This window comes from Nuphar pumila, chromosome 15 (assembly GCF_984573655.1).
Source record: "Nuphar pumila chromosome 15, dmNupPumi1.hap1.1, whole genome shotgun sequence".
In the NCBI taxonomy this organism is placed as follows: Eukaryota; Viridiplantae; Streptophyta; class Magnoliopsida; order Nymphaeales; family Nymphaeaceae; genus Nuphar; species Nuphar pumila.
In genome coordinates, this window is record NC_143263.1 from 7,877,986 (window position 1) to 7,904,469 (window position 26,484).

The 26,484-nt window shown below is 36.0% G+C and overlaps 1 protein-coding gene across 5 annotated transcripts in view; it reads left to right on the forward strand.

The window, feature by feature from the left end:
• Window positions 1-26,484, forward strand: part of ABCA1 (ATP-binding cassette A1) — a 198,441-nt gene that overhangs the window by 2,284 nt on the left and 169,673 nt on the right. For 4 of the 5 annotated variants that reach the window (XR_016428135.1, XR_016428136.1, XM_089990662.1 and 1 more), the window contains exons 3-8: window positions 4,378-4,549; window positions 5,129-5,211; window positions 5,295-5,511; window positions 6,363-6,634; window positions 7,156-7,216; window positions 21,503-21,589. Coding sequence is in view for 3 of the 5 variants with exons in the window: in XM_089990662.1 (XP_089846788.1) it covers window positions 4,378-4,549; window positions 5,129-5,211; window positions 5,295-5,511; window positions 6,363-6,634; window positions 7,156-7,216; window positions 21,503-21,589 (892 nt within the window). In the remaining 2 variants the exon portion in view is untranslated. The remainder of the gene's footprint in view (window positions 1-4,377; window positions 4,550-5,128; window positions 5,212-5,294; window positions 5,512-6,362; window positions 6,635-7,155; window positions 7,217-21,502; window positions 21,590-26,484) is intronic. The other variant, XM_089990664.1, reaches the window with a different exon arrangement.

Consider the following 26,484-nt stretch of genomic DNA (forward strand, 5'->3'; position numbering starts at 1 on the left):
TTTTCATTGGCGATGGAATATCTCTTGAGATAAAAGGAATAGAAATTTTTGAAAACATTTCTCAAAACTCAAAAAGATTTTGTATTCAAAAAATTAGATATATACTTAAATTAAACTTAAATCTTTATTTGTTTCTCAATTATCTAACCATGAATTTAATGTTTCCTTCTCCTCTCGTGGTTGTCGAGTGCAAGATCGCCAGTCAGGGAAGCTGATTGGGGAAGACCATAAAGAATGAGGCTTGTACTACATGATTTTTTTGGATATACCCAATAATATATTTTTTTGCAATGTTCAGAAATTGGAATTAGATATATGGCATAAGAGACTTGACCATCCTAGTATATCCAAGATTCAATTTTTTTCAAAGATGATTTTTTTTGTAATTTTGAAAATTTTACATGTGAAAATTGTATTATTAGTAAAATGAATAAATTACCATCTCAAGAAAGAACCTTTGTTTCTTCTTGACCACTTGAGTTAATACATTTTGATGTGTGGGGACCTGCACCTGTTATATGAAATGGTGGTTTATGTAGTATGTAATTTTTTTGGATGATTTTACGAGACACACTTGGATTTATTTCCTTAAACATAAGTTTGAAGTTTGATATTTTCATCTTTTGCATTGATTTAGGAAGAGAGTTTTTATCAAAAGAATTTAAAGATTACCTAGACCTATACGGTATCACACATAAAAAATCTTGTCCTTATACCCCTCAACAAAATTGTTTAGCTGAAAAGAAGCATAACCATATTATAGAAACAATAAGGACTTATTACAAAACAAGTACCTAAATTTTTTTCGGTTAAAGCTACATTAACTGCAATTCATCTTATTAACAGAATATCATCTTCTTCCTTAAAAAACATATCTCCTATTGAAAATCTTTTCAAACAAATCCCAAATTACTCTAGGTTGAGGGTTTTTGGATGTAAATATTTTGTTTTTACTAACAAAAATGACAAACTCTCTCCTCGTGCTATTCCTTGTATTTTTTTAGGATATGCAAATAATTAAAAATGCTACAAATGTTTTAACTTTAAACTAAAAGGCTATATGTTTCAAGGAATGTATCATTTTTAGAAAAAAAAAGTATTTTTGAAATTGAGAAAACTAAAAAAATAAACGAGTATTCTTTTCTATTGGATTTAATTCCAATGATTGGCGATTGTGATATTGATGAAGTCCAAGAAGTTAAAAGTGATGTGATAAGGGAAAAATAATCTCATAAAGATCAAGATTGTATTCAATATTTCAGGCGTGGTAATTTAGAACATCCATATGCTCTTGAAAAGTATACCAATAATGAAAAATAGGAAGAGATACAAACCAGAAGGTCATCTAGAGTATCAATAATCCCTGAAAAAATTGTGTCCTATAAGTCATTTCACCTAAGTATCAAGCCTACATTGCATTAATACAATCCTATATAGAACCTTCCAACTATGCTGAAGTAAAGGAACATTCTGAGTAGGTACAAGCTATGAAAGTGAAATTAGATGCCTTAGAAAACACGAATGCTTGGACTGTTCAAGACATTCCCTTAGAAAAGAAGCCTATAGGTTGTCGATGGATGTATAAGGTTAAAACTAAGAGTGATGGAACTCTTTAAAGCTACAAAGCCAATTAGTTGCCAAGGGATATTCTCATGAGTATGAAATAGATTATGAGGAAACTTTTGCTTTAGTTGCTAGAATGACAACAACTCGGACATTAGTAACTTTTGCCTTTGTGAAAAAATGGCATATATATCAAATGAATGTTAAAATGCTTTTCTCAATGGAAGCTTGGCTGAAGAAGTTTATATGAAAACATCGCCTGACATAGTTATCCTTAAAGGAAAAGCTCTTCGTTTAGACAAGATCCTATATGATCTTAAACAAGCACCAAAGGCTTGATATGATAGGTTTAGTCAAGTTATGTTTGATATTGAATTTCAATCCTATCTAATTGACACAACTTTGTTTGTTAAGATTTTTGATGCAACATCCTTCTCCTCTACGTAGACGATATGATTATCACTTACAATGATAAATAGGGAGTTGAACGCATTAAAAGATTTCTTAAAATACATTTTGAAATGACTGATTTGTTTTTTTTTTAAATTTTTTCTTGCTATAGAAGTTGCTTATTCATTTAGAGATTATTTGCTAACTCAATCTAAGTTTGCTTTAGATATTGTTGACAAGTCTGGTATCTTAGATGATAAGAAGGTTGACACTCTCGAAGTTGTTAATATCAAAATAAAAATTGATGATGGAGAACCACATGAAAATCCCATATCATACAAACAACTTGTCGGGGCATTGTCATATCTCTCAATTACGAGATCTCACATTATGCATTAGGGATGATAGTGGAACGAGAGAAAACGGGGCCCCGCCCCGCCTCACCCTGTTTGGACCCGGGATGAAGGGCATGAAACGAGGATGAAGGTTAAAATCCATCTCCATGCGGGGATGGAGGCAGGGATGGACTTACGCTTTTCCCTGCCCCGTCACATCCCGTCCCCGTCCCGATCCTTGCCTTGCCCCGCCCCGCCCCGCCCCGCCCCATCCCCAATCTTTCTAAGGGATGATAATAAACCGAGGGGAATCGGGGCCCCGCCTCGCCTCGCCCCCATTTGGATCGGGGATGGAGGGCATGAAACGGGGATGGAGGTTAAAATCCATCCTCGTGCGGGGATAGACGTAGAGATGGAGGTTCAAATTTTGAAATGGAGTAGGAGTGGAGACCTTTTCCCCCGCCCCCGCTTCGGTCTATTGCCATCCCTATTGCACATGCAATTCACACAGCAAGCCAATTTTAATATGCTTCTACCACTGTTCATATGAGAGCAATTTTGTGTATTATTAGATATATTAAAACTTTTTTTTTGAGGGCTTTTCTTGTTTGCTTCTTCATCCTTAGATTTAATTGCTTATACTGATACTGATTGGGGAGGTGATTCAAATAGCAGACACTTAATCATTGGTTTTTGTGTATTTTTAAGTGAATCGCTGATTTCTTGGAGATGCAAGAATCAACAGAAAGCCTCTCTCTCATCAACTGAAGCAAAATACAAAGCCATGACTACAACCACTATGAAGGGGTCTGGTTAAGGAGATGGTTAAGGAGATTGCTGGCTGACATGGGTATTCAGAGTAAAGGAGCATCACGACTATGCTATAACAACAAAAGTTTCATCTACATTGCCAAAAACCTGACCTTATATGAATGAACCAAACACATTGAGATTGATTGTTACTATGTACAAGAGAAATTTCTACACGATACTATTGATCTTCCCTATGTTACTTCAGAATATTAATTGACAGATTTCTTCACCAAACCTCTCGCTGCTCCTAGATTTCACTTTCTATTGGACAAACTTTTGGTTATCCAACCGTAAGTTTGAAGGAGAGTGTTAAAAACTGTATATATATATATATATAAAATGTAACTAAGTATATTCTCGTTAGTTTTTTTTTTGGTTGCATTTGAACTAGTCAACACATGTTGATTAGTCAACATAGGGAACCGTTGGGGTCCCAACGACTCCCTATGGCTTCCTTCGCTTCTCTATAAATATGGGGCCAAGCCCCACTACAAATGTATGCTTCTTGCATGTGTTGAGATCAATAAAAATATTTATTTTTTTTATCTTTTGTTCTTGTCCCCCCTTTATGGGTGTTTGTAAGTGAACCTATTTGTGGTTCTTTGTGTGTTCATTTTGATATTTTGTGTCCACTTTTTGGTGATTTTGTGAACATCTTCTGAGAAATTCATTTTCTTACAACGTGCACACATTCACAGATACATTCACACTATTTTTATACATACATGTGTGTGTATAACATAACAAGACGAGGTATAAAAGGCAAACATACTCTGTACAACTTTTGTTCTTAAAGTTCTTATGAATTAAATGACTGTTCTGAATCTTCTGATATTTTAATTGTTTGACTTTATTGCAAAGATATGTTTCAAGCATGTCTAGATGTGAAGACAAGCTTTTGTAGTTGTGCAAGGATTTGAATACAAATGCATGACCTACAGAAGCCTACCCTTTATATCAGATAACTCTGATTGATGTATCTAGTGTGTTAATGTACTTCTATCCTTTGAATTTCATCTTCAGAAATTTTCATCCATGTATCTTGATAGGTATTCTGGGACAAAATAAATTTGAACCATGAATTCTTAATGTTTATAAGTTGCATAATGCTTTATGTTGTAGGATTACAGTTTAGTTCACAAATTCTGTTTAGGCAGTAGGTTTGATGTTTATATTTAAAGCTGATAAAATACCCTTGTTTGGTTTCTTTGTTTTCTAACTGTCTGTATCTCAAGTTCACACAATGTATTTGCTCTGTTATCTTGCTTTTCTCCAGATGTATTCGTAAGGGCATGTTTGTTGAAGTAGGGGCTGGTGGTCTATCTCCTAGTTTTGACACACTTCTTAAAATGTTGTTGGCAAATGGTGAGCACTTAGCTTTCGCACCAGATACAAGGGAGACAAGGAATATGCTAAAGTTTTTGTCGCTAAGGTTTCCACTTCTGAAGGTAGAAGCTTGCTCCTGTGATCCCATCTTCTACCCCAAGAATGTTTTCCCTAACTCTTTGAATGTGTATAGGCATGTGTAATTCTGTAGTTTTGGTGCTTGATTATACAATTATGTGCTTGCTGCATGCCTGAAGCATTTTTATTACACGCTTTCTAATGTATCACTAAAAAAAGAAATTGAAGCAATTTAAAAGCATGGGGATTATGGAGGCGGAAATCCTTAGTTTTGATGTGTTCTTACATGTTTTTTCTTGTACTCATGAAACCAATAAAACCATGATTATTTTGTTTCTATTCATTTTACACACAATGGTTGGTAATTGGTAAACTGATCTGAGATTCAAGTCGAATCGAGAAGAAACAGATCGGGATACCTTCTTCAATATTCCACCAAATAAATTGGAAGAAGAAAAAAATAGGAAAATGATCTTTATGCTTTGGGTTGAAAGGAAAAATTTGTCTATTAATTATCTTGATTTGACTGTGGTTTGGCTCATGAAAACCTTTTTACTGTGACTTTTGTTGATTTATTTATTTTGGCAATTACATTGGTTTTGCTTTTCGTTTTCCCCTCCTAGATTGTCGGACGACTTTACAAGGATGAACTTGAGCTAGAAACCTACATACGTTCAAACCACTATGGTGAATGGGGCCTAATCACGTAAGTGAAAGTCTAATCATATAATTAAGATTGTGATGGAAAATGTCCTGGATCCAAGTTTTACTTCTTTTATTCATTTGCAGGAATTGTTCGAATGCAAAAATCAAAGGGGCAATCATTTTTCATGAAAATGGACCACAAGTATATGATTATAGTATTCGACTCAACCATTCTTGGGCATTTTCTGGATTCCCTGATGTCAAAACTATCATGGACACTAATGGTCCTTATGTCAATGATTTGGAATTGGGTGTCAGTGCTGTACCAACCATGCAGTATGGCTTGAGTGGTTTTTTAACAGTACTCTCTCTCTCTCTCCCATGTGTGTGTGTGTTGTTATACCTAATCTATTGAATATTTTAGAGATATTTCATCGCAATTGCTTTACGTCATTATTGTTTTTTTTTTTTGGTTTGAAATATGTTGAAGAAAGTTTTTTGTGGAACTTATCCACTGCCTCATATTCTTGACCCATCATACCCCACATATTTTTGCCTTTTCCTTATAGTTCCTACAAATTTGTTCAGTTTTTCATGTGTGCTATTTAATATTGGCGTTGACCATGACAGACCAGAAGGAAAGTGGCAATGCATTGCACATGATTTCTGGAGGATGATAGAATTTTTTATGTGAACTTATCATCCATTCTGCTTGGCTTCTTATATGTTGCATCATTTTATCTTTCTTCTCCTTTCTTTTCTCTAGAGGCCATAACTCCTGCACTCTTGTTTTATCTTTTATATGTATCTCTATGGAGTATTATTCTTGTCATGGAACAGCACTAGTTTGGCGATGAGCAGCATGATACTTGCGAAAGTTTCTTAAGTCTGAGCCAGCAGGTTTTTCCAGGTGTCGCCTCACATGGGCAGGTGTCCTGCTACGTTAAAAAATATTCAAATTTTCCTACCTCATGCTAAGTTAAAAAAACATTCAATTTTTCCTACCATTTTAAAAATCTTTCTGGTTCTGGTACCAAATATCGAAGAACTGCCACACCAGTGAAAAACTATGTTTGCTTAGTAGTATTAAGATGAGTAATAATTCATAGTTCATTTTTGTCAGTATTAAGATACCTGTTTGCTGGTGGACCCTTGCATGAATTTCTTAATTTTGTGCTTATGTTGGTTTTCATTTGTGTTTATTTCTTTCAGCTGCAGCAGGTCATGGATTCATTGATAATATTTTCATCTCAAGTTAATCTGACTGATTCTGTTAAATATGGAGGCTCTTCTGAAGGCTATGATTCTGGAGTTACTGCACAGGATGAAAGATGGCAGTCACTAGGAAATTTTGTGCATCAATCACGTTTCAAGTATCCTTGGACAAGATTTAGTCCATCTACTATAAGGATTGTTCCATTCCCTACTCGTGCATATACTGATGATGAGTTCCAGTCCATCATTAAAAGAGTTATGGGAGTACTGTATGTGCTTTTTTCTTAGTTTTTGCTGGGATTAATGTTTTATGATATATACTGTTTTCAGTTGGCTTCTTATTTTTGGTAATTGAATTTGACTATTTTTTCAAGGAGTGTTCAGATTGATTCCCTTACCGACCATATTGTGTGTATTAAGTGGAAACTTTAAATTTATGAACTTAGCTTTTCTAATATACAAATTGCAGCTTGTTTCTTTTTTATGTACTGTATGTGCTTTTTTCTTAGTTTTTTCTGGGATTAATGTTTTATGATATATACTGTTTTCAGTTGGGTTCTTATTTTTGGTAATTGATTTGACTAATTTTTCAAGGAGTGTTCAGATTGATTCCCTTACCGACCACATTGTGTGTATTAAGTGGAAACTTTAAATTTATGAACTTAGCTTTTCTAATATACAAGTTGCAGTTTGTTTATTTTTTATGTGCTTATTTGGCTATCTGCATTTCCACTTTGTGGCATGTTATCATCAGGTTACTTCTTGATTTTCTGATTTTTCCTCTGAACAGGTACTTATTAGGATTCCTCTACCCAGTGTCTCGACTAATCAGCTATTCTGTCTTTGAAAAGGTATGTGAAGTTCTAGACTTGGTTTTCTGTTCTTCTTCTTTTTTCATAGTTGGTTGGGGGATAACCCCCATGGGATTTGAACCCATAATCCCTTGGTCATGATAGAGTGACCTAACTATCCAGCTGTTTCATTCCGCCTTTAGTTACCTATCTCCAATGTGAGTTCATGCTTTCTTTAAATAAGTGATTGAAATAAAGTGCTTCCTTCTACTATTGTTTGGGGGTACTAGTTGAAGATATGATGCTAATATAAAGGAATTAGCTTAATAATATTTCAATCTGTTTTGTCTCCTTCCTCTGTCCTTGCGTTGGGGATGATTTTCTTTCTTTGAAGGCAATATGTTACTGGTGGATCTCCAATGGGATTAATCTCCCATCTGTACATATTTTGCTATAGAAAACGATTCCCAAACACACTTCTAATAGTATAATGATATGAAACAATACAATAAAGGGGAAATAGATGAGGATACTCCTGTTGGATACAATTAAACAATAAAGTGAATGATAAGATAAGATAGAAGGCTGTTATTGAAGGAACATACTTGTAATAGTATAACAATATAAAAGAATACAATAAAGGGGAAATAGATGAGGATGCTCCTGTTTCATACAATTAAAAATGAAGTAAATGATAAGAGATTGGATAGAAGGTCTATATTGAAGGATGGCATGCTTCATAGGTGGCAAATAAAGTTTTCTATACGTTTGAAAGTGTTGATCCAAGAGCTACTTGAGTGGCATTTCTTCTCGGGAAAAAGATCTTTCCTTTGTACAGGAGAGATTGTTTTGCAATAACTTGAAACTCAAGGGGGAAGTGAATGGAAGAATGAACAAACTCTTGACGAGTTGGTTGAATTTTCGGGAACACAGTACTAAAACAAAGAGTTTGGTTTACTTTGGCTTAGAATACCCATGTCTTTTTCAAGGCATCTTCTGGATGGAGAATAAATGTTATTAGGTTAAACTACAATAATTCATTGATAATTTTATTAGAGTGGGCTATTCATGCTAGTTCACTGAAGATTTCATGGTTCAAGGTGCATTATTGATAGAATCTGGTCCCCTGCCCTAATGCAAGGATAAAAGATATCTTGACAGGCCTTTCAACATTGACGAGATGGAGGAGGTGATTTTTGATGTGATTGTCAAAGCTTCTGGTTTCCATGGTTTTCACTACTTCCTTAGGTGCCATTGGAAGATATGAGGAACATCCTATCCATTTTCATGAGTTTCACAAGGATCAAATCCGTTGGTCATCTCTCACATGACACCCAACTCACTTTGGAAATTAGTTTTAATCTGGAAGGATTGGGTTAGTGTCTTTGATGAGTTTAAGGAGTTAAGACTAAATTCTGGTCAGAGCCATATGCAGGTTACATCAATTTGGCTATTTTCGAGGAGTCTAGTCTTAAGCTTATAATCAAGACATGTACATTATGGGTTGCTGGTTGAATACTAGGGGACCAAATGCAACTTTGAGGTGTCTCCCTACTTTTGTGGAAAGCAGGCTTCTAAGGAAGGGCATTTGTCCTTAGGACCTAAAAGAGGAAGAAGACGACATTACGTGGAGTTGTAATTTGAAATGAATCTTCTAAGTGAATTCCTATTAGAGCTCCTTTATTGGAACCTAGCCTGCAACCATTTCCAAACAAAGTCATTTTGGGGAATCACCCTAATCAATATGCATGGCAGAATCTTCAAAGAAGAGATTTTCACTTATCAATATGCACACATTCTTCACAGCTGAGGAGGAGGTTGCTGTTCACTTTTTTTTGGGTCTGTCCATGCTTTCAAAACAGTTATTTCATGTGATGGTCTGACCGGAGGGTTGAATGGGGGGGGGGGTAACAACAATTGGACAAATAACCATAGGATTCTTATCCTTGTGAAATGATCAATGGACTGCAAATCATCCATTGAAGGTGACCTTCCCTGGAATATGTAACTTGGTGAGATTTCAAGATGCAAAGATTGCTGAGTTGTGGTGAGATGTTAGTCAGTGGGAGGTGGAATTAAAGAATGTCTCCTCAGTGTGGAGATATCAAGGAATGATTTGAACTGCTGAAGGAACTGCAAAATTAGAAACCATCTGTAGCTGAAGATTCAGTCAACTGGCTGTTAACTTTGGGGGGTCAATTCTCAGTCATTTCCTGTGTTTTGCTCTTGCCTGCTGGTGCTGATCCTCTGCCTTGCAAAGCTATTTGGGGTTTAGGACCTTCCTCTAGGGAAAAGCCTTTTGCATGGCAAGTCGTGGCGATTGGAATTTACCCTGCACAATTTGAAGAATGTTGAAAATTCAGCTGGCTAATCATTGTTGCTTATGTTGTAAGGAAGAGGAAAGTAGTCTATTTGGTGAGTGCACTTTTTCCAGACTACTACTGCACTTTTTTAGGCATGACATAAATGGTATCAGTGAAGACATGAAAGACTTAAGATCACTGCTGTTGGCATTTGATACGAAGAAGGGGAAAATTTGGTATGTGGTGTGGAGTAATAAATCTGGTACCTGTGTGTGTCCAAAACAACTATGAAAAAGAAGAAGAAGAAGAAGAAGAATGGGAGACATTATAGGTGGGGGTTGCTGTTTCTCTGATCCTACAATTCCCAATAGGCAAATCGTGTGATTTGCTCCTTTATTTATAGAATATGAAATACAGACCTTCCCAGATGCAACAACTCTCTAGATAAGAGAGACACTCAAAAGAAAACCTTGTACAAATAAGGGACCTACATAAGTAGGAAACCTTACACAAATAGAAAACCTTACACAAATAGAAAACCTTATACAAATAGGAAACCTACATAAACAGGCTAGCAAAAGACGTCAATTCTTGAATGGTGGACCTGGCCTGAATATTGGATCTGAATCTTAGATCTTGGATCTGGATCCAATATTCAGATCCAGTTGTCGCTATCTCTTAATAGCCTCCCTCAAGTTGTACATGGTAATCATCATGGACAACTTGGACTTTAAGTACCAAAACCTTTGCTTTATCAAGCCTTTCGTGAAGATATCTGAGCCAATGAACTTTGCTTCAAGTTCCCCATCTTCAATTTTGCTTTTGATAAAGTGCTGATCAATCTCTATGTGCTTGGTCGATGAACATGATTCAAGGAGATCTTGATAGCACTCTGATTGTCACAGAATAAAACTAACCTAGGGACTGTTTCATCTAGTTCATTTCAATAAATACTTATCCATGTCAATTCTAAGGCAGTTGCTGCCATAGCTCGGTATTCGACTTCAGTACTTGTCTGAGCTATGACTCTTTGTTTACGACTTGACCAAGAAACTAAATTACCCTCAACAAATACACAATAACCTCAAATTGATCTCGGTCTCCTGCCCAATCATCATCTGAATAGGCCATGACTATGATAAAATTCTTTCTGATCTCTTCTCTTATAAAACAATCCATCATTTAAGGTTCCCTTCAAATACCTTAGAATTCAGTTCACTGCTTCCATATGAGTAGTTCTTGGTTGATGCTTAAATTGAGATACTTGGTTTACTGCATGCACAACATCGGGTTTGGTGAAAGTGAGATATTGCAACATCCCCACAATACTCCGATACTCATTAATGTTTTTATATAACTCACCATCATTAACACTTAACTGCTGATGTACTTGGATCATGTGTTAATAAAGGCTTACAATCATACATACCTATTTTGCGTAAGAGATCTCTAATGTATTTATGTTGAGTCAGGACCAAACCATCTTTCCTTTTATCAACCTCAACTCCCAAGAAGTATTTCAATTGGCTAATATCCTTCACCTTAAAACGTTTGTTTAAAAATTTCTTTTTTTCCTGAATATGTTCATCTGAGATTCTTGTAATAATGATGTCATCCACATATATTAGCAAAACAATCATATATTCTTTACCTTTGTGAATGAACAACGAATGATCAAGTGAAGATCTGTAGAATCCATGTATTTGCATTTTTAGAGAAACACTCTCGAACCATGAACGAGAGGCTTGTTTTAGCCCATATATTGCCCTCTTAAGCTTGCACACATATTCCACAGGATCATTTTCACTGTATCTTTGTAGTTGTTCCATGTAGACTTCTTCTTTCAGTCTCCATATAAGAATACATTCTTAACATCAAGTTGATTTAGAGCCCAATCATAATCTACTGCTAGTGTTAAGATGATATGTATTGTTCCCATTTTCATCAAAGGATTGAATTTTTTCTCATAGTCATGAGTAAAGCCCATTGCAACAAGTCCGACCTTATACCTTTCAATAGTCCCATCTGGTTTATAATTAATCTTATGGACCCATTTTGACCCTATGATATTCTTATATGAAGGTTTTTCAACTACTTTCCATGTTTGACACTCATGTAATGCCTTAATTTTATCATTCATGACTTCAATCCATTTCTTATTCTAGATGGCTTGGGAATAAGTAACTGGTTCTTGTTTTTTTATTTGCATAAGGAAAGCTTGATGATCTATGCTAAATTTTTCATAACTTACCAACCTTTCAATAGGATGTCTGGCCCTATTTGTCCTGAACTATGGTTGTGTTACCACTTCATCAAATTGGGTGATAGTATTTCCCATGTTTTCCTTTGTTCCTCAACTATAAACCATCTGCCCCTTTATTTCTTATGATATAGACATGACCTATTTTATATCTCCCATCCATAGCTGCATTTTCTTCATAAGTTTATTTTTTTTGACTGTAGTTCGCTGAAACTCCTTATGGTGTAGAAACATCATTAGGCCTTGAAAACAACTCTTCATCTAACAATGTCTGATAATATTCGACGTTGCCCTCCTTTATTTTCTGAACTTGTTCTGTATTGAAATCAAACTCAAAAGAACTATAATGAAATACCACATTTTTGGAAATACAAATACATTTATTCTAAATATCATAGAACCTGAATCCCTTATAATTGCCATCATAACTAACAAATTTGCAAATATTAACTCCAAGTTCAAATTTATTTCTCGGGTACTTATCTATATGAATATAACAATTGCACCCATAAGCTCGTAAAGAATCATAATTAGGATGCTTTCCAAACAAGGCATAATAAAGAGACTTGTAATTCAAAATCTTGATGAACAACATATTTATAATATGAACACTTGAGTGAAAAACCTTTGTCCAAAGACACAAAGGAGTCTTTCCGGTATGCAACATTGTTGGGGCACTTTCAACAATACGACGATGATTTCTTTCTGCAAGGCCATTTTGTTGAGGAGTGTAAGGTTCAGATGCTCTTCTGTTGATTCCATTATTTTCAAGATAAGTAATGAATTCCTTTGAAGAGTACTCACCTCCAAGGACAAGCATAGAGAATTGATTTTTGACTAACACATGAAATTTCTTGAATATATTGAACACTTCATGTTTATGCTTTATAAAATATAACCACGTATAACAAAAAAAATTGTCAATAAAGGAAACATAATAATGACTATCGAAAGAAGAAGCATTCAAAAGGTTTCAAAGCTCTTCCATTCAAAGAATTAAAAGGAAGAACATGACTCTTCACAATTTGACAACTTGGACATATAACACTAACAAAAAATACAATGCGTGCCTCGGCAACACCTTCATAACTCCAAATACCTGGATTGGCTATAGTTCCTCCTCTAATACTCCAATTCACACTCTAAACTAGATTCAGGAATAAACTTATTAGAGACTAATATTTTAATAAAACCACGACTACAATGAGCAAGACGATTGTGCCAAACATTAACTTTATTTGAAACAAAAGCGTTAAACAAGGCAAATGGATTGGATAACGAATGTCCTCTTCGTGTGAAGATCCTTGAACTTCGATCTTTTGGCTTTTAGCAAAGCCATTGTGACTACTCTCTTTTTGTTCATCATGATAAATCTGATCTTACTATTGTCTTAGTGTATGTGGATGACATCATTATTGTTAAAATATAGCTTGCGTATGGATCTGGATCCAGATCCATACGCATGGTATGTTAATGAAACACATGTTGTTTTACTATCATTAATGACATCCTTGTAATATCTCTGATATTACAAGGATAGTTGTATATTTGCTGTTTATATTAAATGGTTAGGGCTTGGAGGTCGAGCATTGTGAGCCGCCCCAGCCATTGGTTTCTCTCTCTCTCTCTCTCGCCCTGTTTCTTGTAGACGCTGTATCAGATATAAAATCTGATATGGTATCAGAGCACAACGTGTTCATCGAGATGGGGTCAACGTGAACAACAAAACTCCCTGTGCGTGAAGAAGTTCTGAAACAACAGATTTCCCCCTTCTGAAACAACGTATCTTCACAATAGATCTCCCCTTCTAAAACAACGTATCCTCCTTCAGCGTGTTCATTGAGATGGGGTCAGCGTGAACAACAGAACTCCCTGTGCGTGAAGAAGTTCTGAAACAACAGATTTCCCCCTTCTGAAAGTTGGTACTTTCAGCGTACCAGTTCCCCCTTCTGAAAGTTGGTACTTTCAGCGTACCAGATATAAAACAACAGATTTCCCCCTTCTGAAAGTTGGTACTTTCAGCGTACCAGTTTCCCCTTCTGAAAGTTGGTACTTTCAGCGTACCAGATATAAAATCTATGACTGCGCGTTCCTCCTTTCAGCGTGTTCCTCCTTCAGCGTACTCATCGACTGTGTTCATCCTAAGTTCTCTCTTTTTTGTTACTCTATCATCTGTGTTGGTTCCAATTTTTTTTTTACACATCACCGACTGCTGTTCCCTCTTTATTTCAAACCAGTTTTGATTCCACAAGTTTCCTTTCCTTTCTTCATTGCTGTTTTAGTGTTCTTTGTGTAGCATTTTTGGTCGTACAAGTATCTGCCTTATTACAGTTTTACTGATTGATTAAGTGATCCAAAATCTGTTTATTTCTTTTCATTCATCTTGTTTGCTTATTCATTATTCTACTGATATGGATTACTCTTCGTCTTCATCATCCGGTCCCTCTGCCAATTTCTTGAGTCAGCTTGTTACAAAAAAACTTACTCATTCTAATTTTTTGACGTGGAAAAGGCAAATCCTTCCTTTTATACGGAGTCAGGATCTCGATGAACATTTGGATGGTTTAGTTCCTATACCACCACGACTTATTTTGCAGGAAACCAAGGATGAGAAAGGTGACACAATTACCATTTCCATTAAGAATCCAGAGTATACAGTTTGGAGGAAGCGAGATCAGTCTTTAGTTGCTTATATTACGTCAACACTCTCTCAAGAAGTGTTGGTTACTCTTTCAGATGATTGCACTGCGGCGGATCTGTGGAGTAAGCTGTCACAGACTTACTCTCAGATATCAGAATCCCGAGTTCTGTTCTTAAAAAATGAATTTCAAAGTTTGAAGAAAGGCTCCATGACAGTCATGGAATACATAGGCCGCTTGAAGAGTATTACTGATCAATTGGCTGTTGTTGGAAGTGCTATTGCAGATAAAGATAAAGTTCAACAACTCCTCAATGGATTGGGTCCTGACTTTGACATGTTTACTACAACTTTATCATGCCTTCCTCACTTGCCCACTTTTGACGACCTCCAAGCGAAACTTTTCCAGCATGAGATGATTATGAAGCAAAGGGCAGAAGGAAATGAATCAACTCGTCCTCATTTAGTTTTGGCCATGGACACTTCTGTAGGTTTTGGACGATGGAATGGAGGGCATCAAGGAGGCAGAGGCCGCAGACGTTTTGGGCAAGGAGGACGTGGTATCTTGCCTACACCTAATATTTCAGGGGGTTTTAACACAGGGAATCAGAGGAGAGTGCCCACTTGTTTCTTATGTAACAAAAGAGGACATGTGAAAGTTGATTGCTGGTTCAATCTACAAAATAGAGGAAAAATAAACAAAATTGAAAATAAATCCGCTACTGCTGTGGACACAAAAGGGCCATCCACAGATGTGCAACAACTTTTGTTATCAGCATTGTCACAGATGACGATCAAGCAAAATGAACAAGGCGAATGGTATGTTGATTCAGGTGCCGCCACGCATGTTACGGGTAATGCGGGTAAGTTATCTCATTTATTGCCTTATTTTGAAAAAGGTAGTATAGTTACAGGAGATGGAACTTATCACTCCATTAGTCATACTGGCAATGCACATATCCCTATGTCAACGTCCTCACTTCACTTGTCCAATGTCCTTCTTGCTCCTAATATTAAAAAGAACATTGTTTCTGTAGCTAAACTTGTTGACGATATGAATTCTTCCGTCGAATTTACTCCCTCTTCTGTTTATGTTAAGGATCTACGAACGAAGGAGACGTTCGCTAAGGGGGAGCGACAAGGAAACATGTACGTCTTCAAGGAGATCCCTTCAGTATCTTCGTATTCAGTCCTAGTCCTCCAGTTGAAGTCGTCCAAGCATTCTTCAATGTCTTCGCCTTCAGAGTCTTTGTTTTTTCCTTCATTGGCAGTTTTTAATTCATCTCATTGCAATAAGCCAGATATTTGGCATAGTCGTTTGAGACATTGTAATCGAGGTTTCGTTGAAAACCTTGTATCTGATGGTCTCCTTCCAGAGTCTAGTTTATGTTTATTTTCTGATAATAATAATAGATGTTCCTCATGCGAACTCTGCAGGAGTCATGTTCTTCCTTTTCATATTATAAATAAAAGAGCTTCAAAGCCATTTCAGATTATTTGTTCTGATGTTTGGGGACCCGCACCTATTCCTTCTCTTTCGGGCAGTCGTTATTATGTTATCCTTATTGATTCCTATTCCCGTTATACTTGGATATATTTCTTAAAACACAAGCATGAAGTTTTTCAAATATTTCGGGAATTCCATTCGATGGTCAAAACAAAGTTTGCTTGTGATATTGTGCATTTACAATGTGATGGTGGAGGAGAGTATTCATCGAACGAGTTTATTGCCTTTCTTCGGGATAAAGGAATAAGTCAACAGGCTTCTTGCCCTCATACTTCTCAACAAAATGGGGTTGCAGAGAGGAAACACAGGCATATTGTTGAGAGCGCGATGAGCATGTTACATGATAGCAATGTGCCCGTTAGTCTCTGGACAGAAGTGTTTCACACATCTGTTTATATCATAAATCGTCTTCCTATGGCACTTTTGGATCGGAAATCTCCCTATTATACTTTATTCGGGCAACATCCCTCTTACGATGAGCTGCGTGTTTTTGGTTGTGTATGTTATGTACATATTGATTCATCTCTGCGAAATAAGTTTCAGGACAAGGCTGTCAAGTGCAGATTTGTTGGGTATGCAGATGAATACAAAGGTTATCGATGCTATGATCCTACTACAAAACGTATTAGGACCTCCAGAAATGTTGTTTTTGAAGAACAAAATTTTCAGGTCAATGACTCTGCAGCGTTGCCATCTCGAGAATTAGAAGTATATGATCCATGGATGAGCGCAAATCTTTTTGCTAATACAGGAGAAACATGTCAGACAAATTGTCCTTCCTTCGGCTTCAGTAGGGAGTTGAATGACTCACAAATACATGTTGAATCATCTCCAGTAGAGCCACCCCCAGTAGAACGCTTCTCTGGGCAGGTATACACTAGACGGGAAAAAAATACAGAGCCGAGGAATGTGGAAAGCATCGCCAATGATCCGGCTCAAAGGCCGTCACGCATTAAGCATCCTATTCAACGATGGGTGAGTTATGAGACCTTCTCCCTTGATTTCCAGTTGTTTATGTCTCAGCTCACAAAACTGGCTGAACCCACTTGTTTTAATCAAGCTCTTCAATCCCGTCATTGGACTGAAGCTACGAATGAAGAAATGGAAGCCCTTCATGAATGCCAGACTTGGGAAATAGTCCCTCGGCCAGAAGGAAAGAATGTAGTTGGCTCAAAATGGGTTTATAAAACAAAGTATAAGCCTGAAGGAAGCATTGACAGATATAAGGCACGACTTGTTGCTCGAGGATTCACACAACAATATGGTGAAGACTACGATGAAACTTTTAGTCCGATAGTCAAAATGGGTACTATTCGTGTCATCATATCCCTAGCAGTCGATCGAGGTTGGAGCCTTAGCCAGATGAATGTTAAAAATGCATTTTTGCATGGAACTTTAAAGGAAGAAGTGTATATGGAGCAACCTCCTGGTTATGCCGAGAAGGATCCTACTGCCTGGGTGTGCAAACTAAGGAAATCTCTGTATGGGTTGAAACAGGCGTCCCGTTCCTGTTTTGAAAGTTTCTCTATGCAAATTCAAAGTTATGGTTTTAGAAGATGCTCTTTGGATCACTCACTCTTTATTTGCCAAAAGGCAGACATTGTTATACTTCTTCTTATATATGTTGATGACATTGTGATCACTGGGAGTTCAGATAATCATGTGCAAGACGTGAAGCAGTTTTTAATGAAAACTTTCAAAATGAAAGATTTAGGGGAGTTGAGGTACTTTCTTGGTGTGGAAGTTGACAGACAACAAGACACATTGACACTCATGCAACAAAAATACACTCTTGACCTTCTGGAAAGAGCCGGGATGACGAATTGCAAACCAGTCAGTACTCCTAGTGTATTACATCAAAGGCTGAGCTCTGAAGATGGTCATCTTTGTGTCAACCCTACAATGTATAGAAGTCTCGTGGGAATGTTACAGTACTTGACCTTTACCAGACCTGATATAGTTTATGCTGTCAATCAGGTATCCCAGTTTATGCATGCTCCAACGGAGGGTCATATGGAAGCTGTGAAGCACATTCTACGTTATTTAAAAGGAACTATAGGAGACAGACTTGTTTATCGCAAGAACGATAATTTGCATAGAGGACATGAACTCATCACTTATACAGACGCAGATTGGGCAGGGGATCCAGATGAGAGACGATCTGTCTCTGGATATTGTGTATATATTGGACACAATTTAGTGTCCTGGAGCAGCAGAAAACAAAAGGCAGTGGCACGATCGAGTACAGAGGCTGAATACAGATCGATGGCTGCAGGCACGGCAGAAGCCACATGGATTAGACACTTATTGAGTGATCTTGGGGAGACAATTATTCGATCTTTTCTTCTATGTGATAATCAAAGCGCAATAAACATTGCATGTAATCCTATCCAGCATAGCAGAACAAAGCACATTGAGATTGACCAACATTTCATACGGCAGAAAGTCGAGATGAAGGAGATAGAACTACGTCATGTTCGAACAGAAGATCAAGTGGCAGACTTGTTTACCAAGGGGTTAACAGGACGTCAATTTTGGCTATTGAAGAGCAAGTTGTACATGATCCAAAATCACGTACAACTTGAGGGAGGGTGTTAAAATATAGCTTGTGTATGGATCTGGATCCAGATCCATACGCATGGTATGTTAATGAAACACATGCTATTTTACTATCATTAATGGCATCCTTGTAATATCTCTGATATTACAAGGATAGTTGTATATTTGCTGTTTATATTAAATGGTTAGGGCTTGGAGGTCGAGCATTGTGAGCCGCCCCAGCCATTGGTTTCTCTCTCTCTCTCTCGCCCTGTTTCCTGTAGACGCTGTATCAGATATAAAATCTGATAATTATTACAAGGAACAATGGGGCAAAAATTGAATAAATAAAGTCTATCATTCATCGACAATTTCACATTAAGGATTTAGGGCCGCTTTGTTTTTTCTTGGGAGTACATGAAGACCAACAACCAGATCGTTTGGTGTTATCACAACATAAGTATGCTCGGGATATTCTACAACGCAGTGAGATGTTAGAATGTAAGTCAATGCATACTCCCATGGCTGTTCACTCTCAATTGAGCATTCCATCTTTCGATGATGCAGATTTTTCGGAGCCAGAAAAGTATCGCAGCATTGTTGGGGCTCTGCAATACTTGACTTTTACTCCCCTTGACCTAGTTTTTTCAGTGAATTAGGTTTCACAATTTATGCATAAACCTCAAGTAAAGCATATGGAAGTTGTGAAACGAATCCTCCGATACATTAAAGGTACTCTTTCCGATATGTTTATATATTTTAGACTTGTATCAGTTCCACTCATGTGTCCATTAAATTTGTTGCATACTCTAAAGCAGATTGGGCTCATGATCCTACCACCCATCGTTCTGTCACCGATTATGGAGTGTATTTGGGATCCCGTCTTGTGTCTTGGGCCAGCCGCAAGCAGAAAACTATTGTCCGCTCTAGTACAGAACTGGAATATCGCGCTATAGCAGCAGTGACCGACGAAGTTGCATGGATTAAACATGTTCTATTCAACCTTCATCTGACCATCTCAAGTTCCTTATTATATTGCGACAATCGCAATGTTGTTGCCATCTTCACCAATCCTGTTCAGCATGGTAAGATGAAACACATGGAAATTGATGAATATTTTGTCAGAGAATAGGCAGAGGCTAAAGAAATCCAACCACTTTTTATTCACGGAGAGGACCAAGTAGCTGATCTTTTTACTAAGGCTCTTACTGAAAATCGACATTGGCATTTGAAGTCCAAACTTTCCATGGTTCTCCACCATGCTCAGTTTGAGGGGGCGTGCTAAGATTATACTGGATCACATAAGATCCGGATCCAGATCCATATAATAGAACATGTGTATTCAACAAAAGGGCAATGTTGTAATATGTCACACACAATTATATAAATACAAAAATGTCACCCTGGAGAGGGGGTCGACTATTCTGTTCCAAACTTTCTATCTTCTTCTTCCTCTTGTCTGTTTTATGTGCAGGACAATTTCCAACGGACATCTTCACACTTCTAGATAACAATCCGTTGTAACTTGCAATGGTCTCTCTTCTCTTAAACTTACTGTTTTGTATTATGTTGGGTGACCCCTTGTTGCTTAACTATTTATTTTACTCTCCAAAAAAAAAAAAATATAGGCTTATGGACTGAAAGGAAGAGACAATAAAGGAAGCAGGTCTGATGTTGTGGTGGTGTTCATTTGTAATGAAACAAACGGAAATGCAAAATGCTATGTACTTAAGCATAAATACAAGTCCACTAAGGAACAATGCAAAGGGCAACACCAATACAAAAATACAAAATCCCAAAAGTGCATACAATGGCTACTAAAGGCCAATCCAAGAGAACACCAGGAACATAAAAAAATATCTTTATTGTCTAACAAATGCTTAAGAAAAACATTAACATTGAAGGGGGTAAACACCCCTATATATACACATTTGAATGGCCTTGGGGAGCTCCAAAGAGCTGTTGGGAGCTCCCAACGACTCTATGGTCTTTTGACCATAGAGCCCCATACTAATTAAAAAAGGCAATAAATAAAATAATAAAATAAAAAGACAAATCTGTGACTAGTGGACAGACCCTATTACAACAACAACTACGCCTTCATCCCAAAACAATTGGGGTCGGCGATATGAACCAAAAAAGAAAATCATTCTGGGTCCTCCACATGAATCCTTCTCCTCCAATCATTTCTATCCAATGCCATGTCCTCGGTGAGGTTCAAATCATTCATATCCTTTCCTATCATCTCCCTATTACAAGGGTAAAAAGACAAAAATGCCCTGATGGGCATTGCTTATTACATAACTGTATATATATATATATATATATATATATATATATATATATATATATATATATATATATATATATATATATATATATATATATATATATAACAACATGATGGTTTACTTGGCTGGAATGAAAATTAAGATATTTGATGGTGGTTAAAATAGTTCTCTTTGTGATCCACTCCAGATTACAAGTATTAGTTCATTTCTACGTGAACCCTGGCCCAACACTGATTTAGACTGGTGTGATTCTAGAAGCATAGGAGGTTAGCCCCCATAGTTTTATAGTGTTTCTATTTTCTCTTTGCTGCGTTTCTCTTTGGGAATTTCTCACCCCTTTTATTTTGATGAAAGTTCACTTTCCTTATAAAAAAAAAGGAATTTGTTCATCCCCTTTATTGACAGGCAGTTCTGAAGTTGGGAAGATTGAAGTGGACAATTGCACATTTATCTCTACATATTCTGGAAATTTTCCAAAGGAATAGCAAGTGGTGGGATACCATGATCAAAATTATATTAAAATGTGGCCTTTCACTTTTGCTGTCCGAAAGACATCGCTAATAGAATAAAATGCTTGATATTCTACCAGATAGTATTGGATATTCATTTCCCTTGTACCTGTTGCATGGGCATTATAGCATCAGTTCCTTTTTTGTTTTTATTTTGTTTTAGCAGCATTATTTGATTTTATTGTTGCATATTTCATCATTTTCATGCGTGCTGGAATATTCCTTTAGTTCACTTAAACCTGTTTGTCTATTGGATTATTTTGTTTGTTGCATATGTATACCTTTCCTAAAATCTACCAGGAGCAAAAGGTCAGAGAAGGTCTTCAAATGATGGGCCTTAGGGACGAGATATTCTATCTATCTTGGCTTATAACATACACCATCCAAGTAAATCCTTCTCTTTGACAGTTGTAACTATGAGATTATTGTTGCCTGTTTTTCTAAACATTTGTGCAAGTTATTATTGTCCATGTCTCTTCCTTATCCTTTTGGGTTGTTAAGTATGACGGTTTCAAATATATAAAACATTTTTTGCAGCAAATTGTGCAAGCATTCTTGTTTGTTCAGATTCAAATTTGTTTGGGTTAGATGTACTATAGCACTCAACAATCTTTTAGTGTCATTACAAGCATTGCTGCATATGTTCATAGTTTTTTTATTGTTCTCTACACATTTCTTAGAAGCTTGAATAAGTAAATTGAAAGTGTTATTCTTTATTACCACAATATGTTAGGTAACTATATGTCTTGTATTTTTCAGCATTTCATTTCTGATTATGATCAAATGCTCTACGTACAGAAGACTGTTTTTGTGGATAGATGGTAGGAGTGACATGTAAAGAGTCTTACAGACAATCAAGTTTGCAAACAACTTGACAAAACATACATTCACCCAATCTGGTAAAACCAAAATAGCATACAACAGGCTCCACGGCACAAACATAAGAATAGTGCATAAATGCACTCGAATCTGAATATGTGAGAGGTAAAACCCTCTATCCTTGAATTACATTACAATGGGCAGCATGCCCTTATTTATAGAGAGATTACATGAGAAGAGCTGTTGGGATAACTGTTGGGCTACTCCCAACAGCTCTAATTAGAGCCCTTGGGAGTAGCCCAACAGCTCTAGTCAAACAGTCAACATTTTGACTGTTTGACAGAACCTGACAAAAAGACTGTTTGACTGTTTTGACAGCCCAACAGCTCTAGTCAATTATGACTGTTGACAAAAAGACAAAAAAAAGCATAAAAAATAAGAAAAAAATAAAATTACAGAAATAAATAAATAAAAAAGTATTACAAGAATATACGTACATACTTTAAATATATAGTTATATATATATACATACTCTTGTATTATGAAGAGTATATATATATATATATATATTCAAGTATATACATATATATGTTATTTTCTAATAGTCTCCCTCAAACTTATGGTGAAATCACCCAAAGTTTGTCAAGTAAAAAGTTGAATCTTGGTGAGCACAATGCCTTGGTGAAGAAGTCAGCAAGTTGATATTCTGATGTCACATAGGGAAGATCAATAGTCTTCTTCAAATATTCTTCACGAACAAAATGACAATTCATCTCTATATGCTTAGTTCTTTCATAAAACGTATGATTTCGAGCAATGTATATCGAACTCTTATTGTCACAACACAATCTTGTAGGATTCTGAAGGTGAATCCCCATATCTGAAATCAGTTGTTTGAGCCACACGACTTCCATAGTAGTAGTTGCCATTGCTCTATATTCAGCTTCTGTAGATGATAATGACACCTTTTGTTGTTTCTTGCACCTCTATGAAATCAAAGATTCACCTAGAAATATACAAAAACCAGTTGTTGAGCGCATGTTATTTGGATCTCCTCCCCAATCAGCATCAGAATATGCAATAAGATCTAAGGAGGAAGAAGAGGACATAAAGACTCCCGTATTTATAGTGCCTCTGATGTATTTAATAATTCTCATGACTGCACTCATATGAGCTGATGTTGGAGCATGTTGAAATTGACTGGCTATATGTACAGCATGGGCTATGTCTGGTCTTGTAATACTTAAATACATAAGAGATCCCACTAGCTGTTTGAAGGGAGTTGGATTGTCTAAAGGAACTCCATCATCGGCTCACATTTTCATTCCGACAATATCTGGAGTATCAACAACTTTATCATCTGAAAGTCCTGACCTGTCAATAATATCTGAAGCAAACTTTGTTTGTGACAATATGTATCCTCGGTTAGAGTATGAAACTTCTATACCAAGAAAGTATGTTAGAAACCCAAGATCTGTCATTTCAAAAGAATTTTTCAAAAACTGTTTTACTTTCTTGATTCCCTCCTTGTCACTACCTGTAATTAACATATCATCAACATATAAAAGTAAAATTATAATACTTGTAGAAGAGTTCTTGATAAATAAAGTTGTATCAGTATAGCATGGTTTAAAACCATACCTTGTAATAACATTGTTAAAAGTATCAAACCAAGCTTTAGGTGTTTGTTTGAGGTCGTATAGTGCCTTTTTTAATTTAAGCACTTTACCCGAAGGAATTATTAATCCAGGTGGAATATCCATATATACTTCTTCATTGAGATTCCCATTTAAAAATACATTTTTAACATCTATTTGAAATATATTCTAATTTTTAATAGCTGAAATAACTACAAACATTCAAACAGTAGTCATCTTGGCAACATGAGCAAAAGTTTCTTCATAATCTACTCCGTATGCTTGAGAATATTCTTTGGCAACTAGCCTGGCTTTATGCCTTTCCAAGGATCCATCACTTTTGGTTTTTACTTTAAAAACCCACTTACAACCTATTGTCTTCTTTCCTATGGGTAAAACTAGAATTTCCCAAGTATTCGCATCTTTAAGAGCTTCTAATTCTATGCGCATAGCTTTTATCCATTCAAGTAAATTTTTTGCTTCATTGTAACATGAGGGTTCAAAATATGAATGGATAGCTATGAGACATGCTCTATGTTTAGGAGAGAATGAATCATAAGACACAAACTTATTTGGGATTCTTGAGGTTCGTTTAGATCTGCGAATAGTGGTTTGTTCTGAAGGAATTTCTGATGCTTCATGATTACTTTGATTTGCACTTTCATTGGATGCATTTCGATTTCTTCTAGTGTATACTATTGGTTCAACTGTTCTATTTTCAACAGGAGGTTTTACATAAATATTTTCATCATTAGACAATAGTTTGAACAAGAAAGAATAATCAGAGTTTATGTCTTCCGACATGTTTTCTTCAAATCCACTTTCATTTTCAACAAAATTAACATTCCTTGAAATGAGAAGTTTTTCATTTTTGGTATCATAACATTTAAATCCTTTTTATGTTTTTGAATAACCAATGAACCCATAGGGGATAGCTTTAGAAGATAGTTTATCTCTTTTATCATTCAAAACATAACAATTGCAACCAAAGATTCTTAGTCTTTCATAGTCAGGTTGATATTTGAATAATTTTTCAAAAGGAATTTCATTAGATAAAGTTTTGGAAGGCATCATATTTATAAGATATACTGAGATTAATGCAACTTCAACCCAAAGATTTTTTGGAACATTTTTAGCAATAAGAAGAGTCCTTGTAGTTTTCATAATATGTATGTGTTTTCTTTCTGAAATTCCGTTTTGTTGTGGGGTTTTAGGACATGATCTTTGATGTAAAATTTCTTCGTTTTCTAAAAAATGTTTAAACTTTAAACTCATTTGACAAGTATTCTCCTTCAGAGTCAGTTCTGAGAATTTTGAGTTTACTTTCAAATTGATTTTTAATCATGTTATAGAATGTTTTGAAGGTTGCAAATACATCTGATTTAAACTTAATAAAGTAAATCCAACAATATCTAGTGAAGTCATCAATAAACACAACATAGTAGGAGAATCCTCCTTTAGAGGCTACAAGAGCAGGACCCCATACATCCGAATGAATTAATTCAAAAGGCATTGAAGTGTAAAAAGTTCTTTGACCATAAGGCAAGTCGTTTTACCAAGTAAACATTCTTTGCATTCAAAATTATCTTTATAAAGATTCTTGGTAATAGGTACAAAATTTAATTTTCTTATATTTGGATGCCTAAATCTATGATACCAAGTCCGTATGTCTTTTGTTTGGGCAGTGTTACAAAATGATTCCTTTGGAATACAAAGAAATCCATAAATTAGATATTTTCTTGCCTAAAACCTTCTCCAATCAATTTCTCGGACTGGCGATACTGCACCCAACATTTACTTGATGAGAAAATGACATTACATCCATAATCCGAGATTTGAGAATCAGAAACTAGATTAAGATGAAGTTTTGGTATAAGTCATATTTTTGGAATATAAAAGTTATGTTTTGACAAATCATTTTTAAAAATTTCAATACCCTCTATTTCCAAGTCCGTACTATCGACAGTGGAAACAAATGATGTATTTGAATTAGGTTGACATTCGGATAATATAGATCTATGCGGGGTCATATGAAAATAAGCTCCTGAATCAAGAAGCCAAGAACACATACTAGGAGTAGAAGATGTTGCAATGGCCACTCCTGAGGTAGATCCTTTAAGTAGTGGTTGCAATGCCTCCGTCAGTTGAGATAATGATTTGGTGAGGTCTTTGAGATTCAAAGTATCTTCATCTTGTTTTGATGGTGCAGCGGCAACACGTTTTTCTTGAGGCATGTATTTGTAGTTAGGACATTGAGGCCTAATATGACTGAGCTTATTACAATTATGGCAAATGATTTTTGATTCTCCTCGATTCTTATTAAAATGAGGAGGTTTATATGGCTTGATATAGTGTTCTAGTTTTGATGCGGCAAGTGTGCAATCCTCTTCTTGACCATTGCTAGAAGTAGCAAACACACTAACATTTTTACTCATGTTTAGCCTAGTCTCTTCTCCACTAAGTTTAGTGAGAATCTCATGAATAGGAGGAGGTGATAAAGATATGAATAGGAGGAGGTGATAAAGATGATAGTAAGGAGACCCTTGTTTGTTCAAACTCGGGTCTCAAACCATAGAGAAAAGCGAAAAGTCTATCTTCTTCAACTTGAACTCTCTGTATTTCTATACACTTTCCTTCCCATTTGGGTTCAAATTGGGCAAGTTGGGTCCAAATGGAAGATAACTTCATAAAATAATCTCTTACATTCTTATCTCCTTGTTTAATGTTTCTAACTTTTTCTTGGAGATAATACTTGTGAGCCATATCTTTTTCAGTAAACATACCTCTAAGACATTCTCATGCTTCATTTGCTTTTTTATAACACAA